The following is a 14,540-nucleotide window of genomic DNA, read 5'->3' as shown; positions in this document are numbered from 1 at the left end:
CCTAACTGGGTTAAAAAAAAAAGAAAAACTATTAAATGCCTTCAGAAGTTGAGACCAGACTATGTTCCAAGACTTGAGTTCTTAGAGGGAGGAAGACTCGTGATTTAAAGGAAGTGTGACTATATCTGATCTTACCTGTTTAACTGACAAGCTGAATATTTTTATTTTAGATTGCAAATTCAACTGCCATAAACGCTGTGCATCAAAAGTACCAAGAGACTGCCTTGGCGAGGTTACTTTCAATGGAGGTAAAATTATATATCTTTGTTAACTTCTATAAAACCTAGAAAAGGTCATGACTCCGTATGTTGTCTGGGTAAGGTTGTTTATATACTTCGTTTTACTGGCTTTGTTCAAGGTTTTCTTTTTTTTTTTTAAGTGTTCATTAAAGTTTTGCCTGCAGGTATGTACATGTAAGGGAGTCAGATCCCATATAGTGGGGTTACAGACAGTTATGAGCTGCCCATGTAAGTGCTGGGAATTGAACCCAGGTCCTTTGGAAGAACAATCAACGCTCTTAGCCTCTGAGCCATCTCTCCGGTGCCCTGTTCAAGGTTTTCTTCTGACTTAATAACTGAGCAGAAAACGGAGATCACTGATGCTGTCATTAGTAGTAAATGCCTTTCCATCTTTCCTTTAGCCCCTTACTACTCTGCGGCCTCCAATATCCAGTGGTGCTGCACAGTGACTTCCAGATGCACTTTTAAAATCTTGCTGTTGCCTGTATTCTGAAATTACTGACTTTTAAATGTAAGAACAACCCTCTGAGGTAATCCTAACAAATGTCTAAAACACAAAGACATTAACTAATTTGCCCAATAATTAGGGCTAAGAAATGGCAAAGCTAGAATTTGAACCTGTTTCTGGCTTTTTGGTCTTTCTTTCAAGTAATCTATGACCGTCTTCCTCCCAGAGAGTGCTAGCGAAGCCATTACCCACTTTTGGACGGGAGGGAGGGACAGGGCTTTAGGCTTTAGGCTTCTGACATCATTTTCCTTTAACAGTTTATATGGGAGATAACAGTAAATGTAAGGAAACCTCTAGAAATAGGCTAAGGATTGAAAATCCAACTCCTTGAGAATCTAATTAACATTTTCTGCATATTTTCCTTGGCTCTCAATTGTCTTGGGTCTGGTATTAAATATCATAGATGGGATAGTTTGTAAACAACAGAAACTAATTTCCCATAGTTCTGAAGGCTGAGAAATCCAGGACGCCAGCAGATTCTGAGTTTGGCGAGAGTCTTACCTCCTGGTTCATGGAAGACACCACTTAGCTCCATGGTAACGTGCTGGAATGTGCAAAGAGGGTCTTTGAGCACCAATGCACATCATAGGAGCCTTCGCAACTGATCACCTCCCGAAGGCTTTGAATACCATTACCTTAGAAGGGAGATTTAGTGCACAGGTTTTGGGTAAAACCTGTCATTTACACCATAGCTAATTGACATCATTAGTAGAGTATCACTGGTTTTTCCCATGCCTAAAGTCTTGTCTAGCTTTATAGTGTACTCATTTTTTTTGTGCTTTTCTACCTTTTAATAAGTGGATTTTAAATAATGTTTATTCATTTTAATTTGCATTTCTTCGCTTACTTATGAGTTTGAACATCTTTCAAGTATTTGTTTTATTTGTGTTCCCCAGCCCCCACTGCATTGCCTGTTCAAATGCTTTATTTTTTTCTAATTTGACATATTAATAATTCTTTCATTTATATGTGGCATAATGATTTGATAAGATTTGTTTTTAGCAGCTTTGCTGAGATCTAGTTTGTTTGTTTTATGTTTACCCATTTGATATATTCACAAAGTTAGGCAGCCATTACTCTGTCTAATGTTAGGAATTTTCATTTCCCTCCACAATTATGTAGTTCATAGTCCCGTCCCATTCATCTCCTTTCCAATGGCCTCTGGCAGCCAGTAGATAATTTTCTACTTTTATGTTAGTCTATTTTAGAAATTGTGTATAAATACAGTTTATTTACATAAATACATAAATAAATATGTAGGCTAATGAGTGTCTCCTTTTAGTTAGCATAATGTTTTCAGCGTTCATACACACTGTAACTATGTCAGTATTTCATTCTTCTTATGGACAAATGATACCACTCTCAGAGAAATAACCAAAGTTTATTTTTGCAGTTACCAGTCAGTGGGTGTCTGAGGTGTACCTCCGTGGGTTGTTAGGGATACTGTCACTGTGCACTTTAGTAATACTTCTGTGGGCATGTTTTCATTTAACTTGGGCAGGGACTCTGTTTAACATTCTGAAGACCTGCCAGCCTTCCAAAGTCACTGTGCTGGCTTACAGCCCATCAGCATTTAAATAAATGTTTTATCTTTTATTAGTGAATTATAGAATTTCAGTAAGTATTCTGAATACAACTCCCTTATCTGATGTTTTCTGCATATACTTTCTCAGTAAAGCTCTTGCCTAGAATTTGCAAGGCCTTGGATTTGATCCCCAACACACAAAAAAAGTAAGAAACAAGCAGACTCCCTCATCTTGAATCTTCAAGGATATTTTTCTCAAGTTTTAAAACTTTTTTCCTAGTTAATTTTAAGACTGATCTGATTAAATGCATTGATACTCTCCTAGAGCCTTCCAGTCTGGGAACTGATGCAGATATACCCATGGATATTGACAGTAACGATGTGAACAGCGACGGCAGCAGGGGCTTGGATGACTCAGAGGAGCCATCCCCACCAGAAGACAAAATGTTCTTCCTGGACCCGACTGACATTGATGTGGAGCGAGATGAGGAGACTGTTAAGACAATCAGGTAATACACTAAGCTGCTGCCAAGGGCAAAGGCAGGTCAGCCTCTCCATTAAGGAAAGGTGGCATTTCTTTAAGTGGAATTTTAAATGTAATTTAAAATCTAATTAAATAGGCTAATTCTTTTTTGTGTGCACCACAATATTTCTAAAATAAGTTCTATCACTTCTGCTATCTACTCAAAATAGAAAGTACAAGAATTTTTACGTTCTTGAAAAGAAGAGGACTTTATTGAATAGTTTGGATAAAATATCCAGCTATGGAGCAGTGTTAAATCATGAATGGAGCAACCCGGGTTCCTCACACATACAGGTTACCAGGTGGTGAAATGAGCAGCGAGAATGCTTTCCTGAGATGTTTGCATACACATACACAAAATTGCACGTTTTCTCCAGATACAATTTTACTTGATCTGATTTTACTTACTACAATGTTTAATTTTCTTAATATCTATAAATAATTTCTCTTAATAATATTTTTCTTTAATATGATCAACTGATTACTAATTTTGAAATTTGAACCCAGTGAAGTTGAGTAAACATGTTTTGCTTTATGAATTTATTCTTCTGCCTAGGGCAAGAAAATTCCTCAACAGCAAACCCAAATGAATTCCCCAGGCTCCAGGTCACCTGACTGGAAGATCCTTCTGCTGCATCCATCGTCTCCCCTCCCTTCCCTCCCCTCTCATGTGTGTCCACGGCTTTCCAGAAAAGATCTTGACAAACTCTTAGTTACAGTATTATAGGAACTTGATACGCTAACTGTGCATCAGTGTAACAGGACTAGTTCATTTTCTTTTTAAGTCGTTGTCTTATAATATTTTGAAAAACATTAGCTCAGTTATCTTTGAAAATTTTGATGAGGCTATATATAATATGTATGATACTTTATAAATAGATACTGAAAATATTGATCATAAATTTAAATATTTTTTAGTCCATCCACCAGCAATAATATTCCATTGATGAGGGTTGTACAGTCCATCAAGCACACAAAGAGGAAGAGCAGCACAATGGTGAAGGAAGGGTGGATGGTCCATTATACCAGCAGGGATAACCTGGTCAGTAATTACATACAATTGAATGTGCTAGTAAAACTTGATAGTGATTTTTACTTTATGCACTTTTAAAATTAAGAATGAAATATATATTAAGACATTATATACAATATAGAAATGTGTAACTTATGAGTAATGATTCTAGCTAAAGATGGAAAAAATTGGAATTGCATTTGAATAGTCATCTATAGTACAGTAGGAAACAACTGTTTTATGTGTATAAGCAGTGTAAATGTGCATGTTCTCTTTGGATCAGTGTAAGCAAAAGGGAAGAATTGTAAAGTTTAGTTGAGCAGCAGAGGAAGACAGCAGAGTGGAGTCGTTAAAAATGCTGGCTTCAGAGCCGGGTGGTGGTGGCGCACGCCTTTAATCCCAGCACTCTGAAGGCAGAGGCAGGTGGATCTCTGTGAGTTCAAGACCAGCCTGGTCTACAAGAGCTAGTTCCAGGACAGGCTCCAAAACCACAGAGAAACCCTGTCTCGAAAAAACAAAAAAAAAAAAAAAAAAAAAAAATGCTGGCTTCAGAGCTAGGCCCTCGTAAGTCTGTCACTAAAACTGTAAACATGGTACAGTTACTTCTTTTTATGCCTCCATTTCTCTGTCTATAAAGTCTGTGTAGTAGTAGTACTTTCTTGCACATCCAAATGAGCCAGTATATATAAGAAGAGCTTAGGACAATGTTTGGCATTTAGTAAGCAGTCAGTTTAGAACAGTAGCCATTAAAATTTGCTGAGTATTTGCTAGTAAGTCTTTTAAGAACAATACAAAGTTAGATTGCTGCAGTGTTCAGACCTCCTCAGGGAAGTCTCTTTGTGTAGAGGGTGACAGTTAAGACAGGAACTTGCCACTGGTCACATCACAGAAAGTAAGTTTCTATGGCATGTTCAGTCACATCAGACCTGCTCTTCTCCCCAAGACTCCAGGGACCATTGCAAAAGAGGGGCAGAAAGATAGTAAGAACCAGAGTTGGGGAGGACCCAAGTGAACAGTGTCTTCTGGACGTGTCGAAACTGCTGTGTTCATGACCTACAGCAACTGTGGCTACCTGTACAAGATCAAGCCGGTCACCGTTCCAGCTCACAAGCTCCTGTTCTAGCCAAGGGCTTTGGGGGAGGGAGACTTGATCGTCTTTAAGGTTATGGCTCCTAGTAGGTCAGCCATGCATCTTCAATGGCCCCATACCCAGGAATTTATGGGTGGCACCAGTTGAACTATAGGTGATACAAAATTGGGGAGGTGGGTGTGAGGACTGGACATAGTTAGGGGGAATAATGAGGGTAAAAATGATCAAAATTCATTATATGCATCTATAAAATGCTCAAAAAATAAAAATATTTAAAACATACAAAGTGTTTAATATATTTAGGTGGTTTCAGTAAGGTTTTCATATGGTGCCATCAGTACAGATTATGACTGAGTATTTTTCTGTTTGTTTATAATCCGTGTCCTTTCAGCGGGAGTTTAAAAAATATAAACACACATTTGAGAGTTTACTAGTGTGTCTAATGATGGGTAATTCAGTAAATAGTATTGGGATAACCAAATAGCTGTTTGGGGTGGAAATGACTATAACATAAATCACACTTTACATGTAACAAAACTAAATAGATTAAAGACTTAAATGGTCTCAAGTTAAACCACTAGAAGAAACATGGAAGAGTTATTTTATAAAGACCGTATTGGAGAGGGGAGATCAATTAACCAATCTCATGAAAGAAATTTTCTATGGCAACCTGAAAACAAGACAAATGACAAATTGAAAAGGGCATTTCAACTTACACTTTAAATAAGAACTAATCAAGAATTGTGAATAAAGCCAACAAATTGACAATAAAAAATACTACAACCCAATAAAAAAGCAAATTAATAAGAAAGGAGAAATCACAGAAAGGGAAATAAAATTACTATTATACATAAAGTGTGGTTTTCTTTGTAATAAAAGAAATATTAACTTCAATTTGCACTGACATAACAATTTTCTTTTTTTCTTTTTTCTTTTGGTACATCAGAAATCAAAATTTTCATAATACAGTGCAGTTAGAAAGTCAATGAATCTCAGCCTGTGGATCATGACCCTTTTGCGGGTCAAACAACCCTTTCACAGGGGTCTCCTAGAACCATTGGAAAACACAGATATTTACGTTGCAGTTCATAGCAGAAACAAAGTTATAGTTATGGAGTAGCAATGAAAATAATTTTATGATTGGGGGTCACCACATGAGGAACCGTATTAAAGGGTTGCACCATTAGGAAGGTTAAGAACCACTGGTCTGAGTAGTCGCCTTTGTGTTAGGGATACAACTAAATCAGGTCAAGTCATATGTAAAATAAAACACTATCAAAACAGTTTTTATATCTTTAATTTTTTTCTGTATTTTTAAGGATTTCATATATGTATACAGTCAGTGAAATATATCTACTCCATTTTACCCATGTCCCCCAACACATCACCCTTTCAACTTCATGTCTTTCTGTGTGTATAATAAACACGAAGTCAAGTTAATGAATACTACCAATAAATGCCTGGATATATGGCCACCCACTGGAGTATGCAAACCCTACCAGCGTCCATACCCTCAAAAGAAGTGAATTAGTCCCCCTCTCCCAGCAACTGTCCACTATTAACGACTCCTCATTAAGGGGAGAAACCTAAGGATCATCCACTCTACCTATACCAGGATTTTGTCTGGCTTGATCTGGTTTAGTCTTGTGCAGAGTAACCACAGTTGCTATGAGTATGATTGCAAAGCCGTGCCATTCCCTGAAGGTGGCATTTCACAGGGCTCCTCCCAACTTCTGGCTCTTTCTGCCTGCTGCGTGATGTCTGAGCCCTGGTAGTGATTGGCTAAATATCAATGTCCTGTTTAGAACTGAGCACTGAGTCTTTTTGTTCTCAGCACATTGACCAGTTGAGAAACCTTTGACCTGGCTTAAGTGCAGCCCAGGTCTGTCAGCTGGAGCTAGGGGAACTGGAGAAGTGTGGGTCTGGGGGCTCTGCATTCTGGAAGCCCTTACCTGTAGGCACCAGGGTAAACAGGATGGTTGGAGCCTGAGAACCACTTGGCTGTTGGTGCTCAGGAAGCAGCTCTGTGTGTATCTTTTGAGAAATTTAGCATCTAAGTCAATTACATAAATCTATGCATGTAAATAATCCATAGACATTTGTGTGACTGTCTACAAAAGGATCCCTCAAAACAACATAGCTTGCTTGGGGAAGAGTAGGGTAGGATGGGAGTCACTGTGGGAGTGATAATTTTCACTAGGTTTCTTCTCTATATTTTGGAATTTCAAGCCCCACTGTTTAAGCCTACTCAAAATAGAGGAATGGATGCTCAAGGGAAAGTGCAAGTATTTTGGAAGGAGTAGTTTTTGAACCACATTTTCTAACTTCTGTTTTTAATAGAGGAAGAGGCATTATTGGAGACTTGACAGCAAATGTCTAACATTGTTTCAAAATGAATCTGGATCAAAATATTATAAGGTAAGGGTTTTGCATTTTATAATAGTATTTTTTGGTTTTTCAGTCAAGTTTTGTATGGTTAACTTCATTTTTATGTAAGTATCCTTATGACTGCCTAATATAGTTTCCAGTGGTCATTTTAGGTCCTTGTTGGAGCAGCTGCTCTTCAACTCCATTTCACATACACACAGACTAAAACAGCTGAATTGCCTATGGTTTTTGGCCTAATAATTGGATTGAACTAATTGATGGTTTAGGCCAACGTATAGACTGGAAGGAATGCATAAGCAACCTCACTGCCTGGGATTCTTTTTCTTGCTCAGCTTAAGGGTATTGCTTGCAGAAGAGCAGTCACAGAGACACAGCTATTGAGTGGCACTGACTCATTGAAGGTGACGAGTGTTGGATATGGAGGAAAACTACCTCCTCCATATGCTTTTCTGCCTGTGTCTTAATGGTCTTCTCCACCCCAAGTCTCTCCCTTATTTCACTGTCTATGAATATGTGTGTGTTTGTGTGTGAACATGCATGTACACCCGTGCATACACATTGCATCTGCAGGTACATGCAAGAACAGAGATGGATGTCAGATGTCTTCCTCTATTTCTGTCTACCTTTTCTTGAAGTATAAGATCTTTTTTTATGTGTATGGGTGTTTTATCTCTATGTATATGCACTGTGTGCATGCCAAGGGCCTATAGTCGCCAGAAGAGGGTATTGGGTCCTCTGTAACTAGAATTACAGGTAGCTGTGAACTACCATGTGGGTGGGAACTACACCCAAGTCCTCTGCAAGAGTAGAAAGTGCTCTTAACTACTGAGCCATCTCTCTAGCCCCTCTACCTTATTTTTTAAGATGGGGTCTTTCACTAAGTCTGGAGCTCACTGTTTTGGAAAGACCAGCCAGCCAATGAGCTCCCGGAGATCCATCTGTCCCTGCCTGCCACCCTCCAGCTCTGGGAATCTTACAGGTCCTCATGCTTGCCCGTCTAGCACATTACACATCTCCTGTGCCCTGAGTCTCTAATACTCTATGTGCTGCCTCTAGCATTGCTGGACACTTAAGACAGACATACCATAATGTAATCCATATACCATATACTGTGTTGGTCTTAGTGGCATTCATAAACATGCTTATCTTTGATTCTTTAGTGTATTTAAGGAATAAAACCAAGTATGTATTCATAGTTTTTCAGTGACTAACTTTTATTTCAGGAAATTCCACTTTCAGAAATTCTCCGCATATCTTCTCCTCAAGATTTCACCAGCATTTCACACGGCAGTAACCCACACTGTTTTGAAATCATCACTGATACTGTGGTGTACTTTGTTGGGGAGAACAGTGGGAGCAGCTCTCACAACCCTGCTCTCGCTGCCACTGGAGTGGGACTCGATGTAGCACAAAGCTGGGAAAAAGCAATTCGCCAGGCCCTCATGCCTGTAACTCCTCAAGCGAGTGTGTGCACTTCTCCAGGTCAAGGGAAAGACCACAGTAAGTGGAAACACCTTGGTGGCTTCTCCTTGTCTTGAGCATTTGTGATATACTTGAGTGGCTGTGCTCTTTTTTCTTTTTCTATTTTGCATTTTTAATGTTTAAGTTTTGTCTCTAATAGGAAATACCATTTTAGATAATGATTTCATAAAGTTACACTGGATGTCATTCATATGTACATATGCGTGAATACATATGTGAGTGACGACTCAGTGTCTAGCCACAACTGCCTACAGAATTTATCTCCTTACATTTAAGCTCTGCATCTACCAGCCTGCTCTCTGTCCGATCTGAGATAGGTTTGTTTTTTTTTTTTGCCTCTATAATAGTAGCTACTTTGTAGAATTGTTAATGTTAAGTGGAACCAGATAAAGAACAGTGCTATAGTACTTAGCATCAATGAAGTCTCATGAGATTAAATGTTGGTACTTTATTTCCTGCTGGCATATAAATCTGTAATAAAGTACTGTGTTTACATTATACACATAAAACCTGTTAAGTCACAATGATGTTACTTTTAAGTTAATCAGGACAGAAATTAAAATGATACTGAGGTGGCCATGGTGGTACATGACTTTAATTCCAGCAATGGAGAGGCAGAGACATGTGGATCTATGAGTAGAGGCCAGCCTGGCCTGTATAGCGAGTGCCAGCCAGGGCCATAGTAAGATTCTGTCTCAGAGAGAGTGAGAGAGGGTATCACACCAACACAAGTTATAAAATTAAACCCAAGTTAAATAAAGGTTGAATGAATATTTAATAGTAAATAAATTATCATATAGTATCACTTTTACCTTGTTGTAATAATGTCTATAGAGAATTATAGAGAAACATAACTCATTCATTATATTGAAATAAGTGTCAATTACTTTCCAAATAAAGTGTATCTCAGTTTACCTATATTATTTTATGCAACTGCTTTGTGCATTATGTTAGGCCTTGAACTAAAATCCCGAAGAAAAATAAAAGCTATTTAAGGAAATATGATATATACGGGTGTTGGGACGTAGCAAAATACAGTACAGGAACCAAATAAGGAATGCTTCACTGTGGAAACTGAGATCTGGATAGGAAAAGTAGAGATTTCATAATAGAAATGATGGTTTGGAATTTGGGCTGCAGTCAAGACTCGGATAGGCAGAGGTAAATGAGGAGGGAGAGGAGGTAGTCTTGCCTTCACTTGGGAGACGGGGGTAATCAGAAGGATGAAGATTGTAGTCATGTGCATCTTTGCTGTTCAGTGTGACCTGAGACAGGATAGGGAAGTGGATGGTAAATACTTAACAGTATTTAAGTTCTGGGAAGATTTAGACAAAATAACATTTAACCAAAACTAAGATCCATCCCCCTAGAAATGATAGAGGCATATATGCACACACATTTTATTTTTAATATCCAAAATCTCTGAGGCAAAACCATAGGAGAATGTAGACTCATTGCTGTTGCTTACTTTGCTGTGTGATCTTGGACTCTGTCATCTAAAGTGGGAAGAAAAATAGATGTACACAGTGACTTGGCGTAGTGCCTGGCACTTAAACTAGTATTACTCCTGCTTTGTTCCTTTGGCTGTCTATACAATAGCCACTCTGGAACCTACAGAAATTAAAACTGGGTGAATCCAGATAGCAAGACCATGGAGAAAAAATGAAACTGGCCACTGAAGGGCAGTGGCAGACACGTTAATTCTGTTCGTGCCTTTTCTTGATTGTTGTTTAAAGATCTGAATTACTTTCAGGATGTGGTGGTATGCTCCTTTAATTCCAGAACTCCAGAAGGTAGAGGCAGGTGTATGTCTTTGAGTACGAGGCCAACATGGTCTTTGTAGAGAGTTTCAGGCAAGTCTGGATTACATAATGGTATACTTCATTACCACTGTATAAATTTATCTAATTTAAGCTTTTTATTGAAAATTAAGAGAGCTTTTTAAAAAAAATGTGCACAACTGTTTTACCTTTATGTATGTCTATGAACTACATATGTGGATGATTGCCCTCAGAGGCCAGAAGAGGATATCAGATCCGCTAAGACTGGAGCTACAGATTGTTGTGAGCCACCCTGTGGGTGCTGGGACTCAAACCCAGGTCCTCTTTAAGAACAGACAGTGTTCTTAATCACTGAACCATCTCCAGATGCATGCTTTTTTATATTTTATAAAGCACGATTAATAAAAGCTCAGGGTCAGAAATTGGGGTTCAACCTAAAGATCCAAAAAGCGAAACAGCCAGCCACTGTCTTGACCTCAGTCTGAAATGGTGATCCTACTTCCTAGAATCTCGAAAGAAGACTGTGTGACTGAGAGCTATTTCCTCCCATTTTATAATCCTCTCTAGGGCTGGGATTAAAGGTGTGCACCACTATCATTAAAGGCACGCACCGCCCAGTTTCTATGGCAACTAGTGTGGCTACTGGGATTAAAGGTGTATGTCATTGTGGCTACTGAGATTGAAGGTGCGTGTTACCATAATCTGGTCTGTAAGGCTGACCAGCGGGACTGTTTTACTCTCAGATATTCAGGCAGTCTTTATTTATTAAAATACAATTAAAATCCACTACAGTTTTAAAACAGTATAAGCAGAATAGAGATATAAATATTATAGTCCTCATTCCCCAGCCTACAGCACTCACTCCCTAAAAGTAACATTTTTATTTTTAATTCAGACCCTGCTACCCTACAGCTTGTTTTCTCTTCATTTGATTCTGACAGTGCTGGTAACTGAATCCAGGGCCTTACACTTCTCACATAATAGACAAATGCTCTATCACTGTTCCATGCCAACGCTGCCCATAATAGGACATCATGGCTTGTTTTCTGACTCAGTAGTTATGGTTCTATGTTGTTTACTAAATATTTAGAGTATTATTTTATATAGATGTGTCATTTTATTTACTCAGTTCTTGTGGGTAGATTAGTATTGATATAACATTTTATTGAATATATTATCTGTATTGATGTATTTTTAAGTTTAATATGCTATTGATTTTCATGCTAGTAAATCATATTAAGTCACATTTTGTGCTTTTTCTCATTTCATTCTTATATTTTACAGAAGATCTGGCCACCAGTATCTCCGTATCTAACTCCCAGGTTCAGGAGAATGTGGTAAGCAATAATTAGATCCAATATGTGCAGGCCAGATATTTAAAATAAAGAAATTAATGTGAAAGTCTTACCAGGATTAAGTCTATGTCCCCAAGTACTGAGCAGTTGCTAAGATACAAAGCTAAACTTCGTAGTCATGCTGTCCTGAGCTAGCAGTTCTGCTTTAGGTTAGAAATTAAGGTAGATTCTTTTTAATCATGAAAATGGGAATTTCTTTACTTAGAAGGTAGCATGAGAACTACGCAGTGATGCGCTTTGTCTGATCACAGAGAAGGCTTCCTGAGGAGAAGTGTAGCCTGAGCTCTCCTCAGAGGATGGACTGGGTTTGCCCAGTTTTGAGGGAGTGAGCTGGGAGACATTCATGCATGCATAGATACAGGATGAGCAAATGGGAGGACCCTCAGTGAGTGTATTAAGTTTGCTGTGTGTAAGCACACTAACTTTTGTAGCAGTATGACAGCCTCTTTCTGTAAAGGACAAATATTAAACAGTTAACATGGTAGAGTCTACCCAACTTTGGCCACTTTAGCAAATACCTACACAGGAATGCATGTGACTATTTTACTAAATGTGTGGCACTAAAATATGAATCTCCTGTACTATTCACATATCACAAATTATTAACTTTGATTTGTCCAGTTATTTTAAAAACTTAACCATGGATTAAGCCACAGGGGAAGAGCCAGGAGCCATACTTTTCTATCTCTTGGATCAGATTGAAAGAAACAAACAGAAATACTATAAAGTCGTTTTGTGTTGTTCTCGGATAAGAACCTCTCTCACCTGGAGTTTCAAGCTATTATAGTTTTCTAACAGAAGCGTGGGGCTTTCTGAGATGGAGTCGAGAACTGAATTTCTAATCAGGAAGAGATAATAAGCATCAGGAGATATAACCCCTGTGTCGCCCTGGTAATGTCTAAAATAAATTCCACCTTGAGCAGAGAAAGGGGAACCCTAAGAACGTGAGAGGACACGTCTGGATAACCCCTCGGGAGCCTAGAGAGATGTGCATCCAAGGCTAAGGAGGAAAGATTCAGCTTTGGCCTCATTTGCTTTGAATGCCCCTTGGCTCATTGCATTGGTTTAGAACCAAAATTTCGTTACTTAAATTAAAAGTTGAATTGAGGTTGATAAGCTTATACAAATGATTCTTACAACCTTTAAAGTCTTTATCACAACTTAACATATATGCATATACACATTCACTAGTGTTTGCTTCAAGGCTGAAGCTTCGAATATGTTAAATGGGCTTATATTCACCTTTTACCAGTCATGCCCATAATGCAGTTCTGGCACTAGACACTCCAAGTTAGTATTTGAATGTTCTGAGAGCAGCAAACAGTAACCAAAAAAGAGGAGGGAGGAGCATTGAGTGAGTGGATTTGTGTTAGAATTTCACGCACATCTCAATCCCAGTGTAAATTTAGGTGTTGATTTTGGATATGGGTCTAGGTACACTTGTGTATGTCGAGGCCAAGGCAAACTCAGGCATCGTTCCTCCTTTCGAACAGCTTTCACCGTGTGCGTGTGCATGTGCGTGTGCGTGTGCGTGTGCGTGTGCGTGTGTGTGTGTGTGTGTGTTCTCGCACTAGCTTGAGGCTCACTGATTAGGCAAACTGGTTCCAGGGCAAACTTAGTCATCATTCCTGTTGAGTGTGTGTGTGCGCGCGCACGCATGCGTACATATGTTCACTCACTAGCTTGGGGCTCACTGACTAGTTAGGCAAACTGGGTGACCAGCTACCTCCAGGGATCAGCATAGAAAACTTTTTGCTCTAACATAAAAATTAAAATGTGTTTAATTATGTGATTCAGAGACATTTATGGTATTTGCTTACTTCCTTGATAGGACATCAGCAGTGTTTACCAGATCTTTGCAGATGAGGTGCTTGGTTCTGGCCAGTTTGGCATTGTTTATGGAGGTAAGCAAGTACAGCCTTTTATATGTGTAGTTTCTAAACTGTAAATATTAAGACGGCTGTCATTCTTGTAGCTCACAGATTCGTTAAGTTCCCTTTTCCTCAAAGGTTGGTTTGCACCCTCTCAACCAAGTCCTTTCTGGTAAAACAGTATCACTTCATTTCAGTTGGAAAATTCTAAAAGTAACAGAATCAGGAAATTATTTTTGTAGTAAATCTCCCTCATGTAAAGATGTGTTCGTGTTGGGCTGTGTGGACTGTTCACTCAAGTATGCTCCCCACTAGTTTCTAGTGTGAAGCAGTATTCATTTTCTGTTGACATGAATTTTCTATCAGGTCTGACTAGCTGAACTCTTTTTTTTTTTTTTAAGATTTATTTATTTATTATGTATACAGTATCTGTCTACATGTATGCCTGCAGGCCAGAAGAGGGCACCAGATCTCATTACAGATGGTTGAGAGCCACCATGTGGTCGCTGGGAATTGAACTCAGGACCTCTGGAAGAGCAGCCAGTGCTCTTAACCACTGAGCCATCTCTCCAGCCCTCTTTTTTTTTTTTTTAATGTGTATCCCAGGCTGGCCTCGAGCTCATGATCCTCCTGCCTCTGCCTCCTTCAGCAAATCCTGCTGGCATGCGCCACCACAGCTGGTGAGTATCTGGACTCATTATGCTCTGCGGTAAAGGATGCTGATGAAACTATTTAGCCTCCGTGTGTCTCAGTATCTCATCATCTT

The 14,540-nt window shown here is 38.9% G+C and overlaps 1 protein-coding gene across 3 annotated transcripts in view; it reads left to right on the top strand.

The window, feature by feature from the left end:
• The window catches only part of Prkd3 (protein kinase D3), a 66,575-nt gene that overhangs the window by 39,744 nt on the left and 12,291 nt on the right, over nt 1-14,540 (top strand). For 2 of the 3 annotated variants that reach the window (XR_005972258.1, XM_041631131.1), the window contains exons 7-13: nt 171-248; nt 2,598-2,781; nt 3,714-3,837; nt 7,238-7,315; nt 8,509-8,785; nt 11,833-11,885; nt 13,735-13,807. Coding sequence is in view for 2 of the 3 variants with exons in the window: in XM_041631131.1 (XP_041487065.1) it covers nt 171-248; nt 2,598-2,781; nt 3,714-3,837; nt 7,238-7,315; nt 8,509-8,785; nt 11,833-11,885; nt 13,735-13,807 (867 nt within the window). In the remaining variant the exon portion in view is untranslated. The remainder of the gene's footprint in view (nt 1-170; nt 249-2,597; nt 2,782-3,713; nt 3,838-7,237; nt 7,316-8,508; nt 8,786-11,832; nt 11,886-13,734; nt 13,808-14,540) is intronic. The other variant, XM_041631132.1, reaches the window with a different exon arrangement.

The sequence above is a fragment of the Microtus oregoni genome, unplaced genomic scaffold (genome assembly GCF_018167655.1).
Source record: "Microtus oregoni isolate MIOR12 unplaced genomic scaffold, Mior012 000036F_ref0000092, whole genome shotgun sequence".
Lineage (NCBI taxonomy): Eukaryota > Metazoa > Chordata > Mammalia > Rodentia > Cricetidae > Microtus > Microtus oregoni.
The sequence above is the reverse complement of the archived record's forward strand: the minus strand, read 5'-3'. Positions and strand labels throughout refer to the sequence as shown.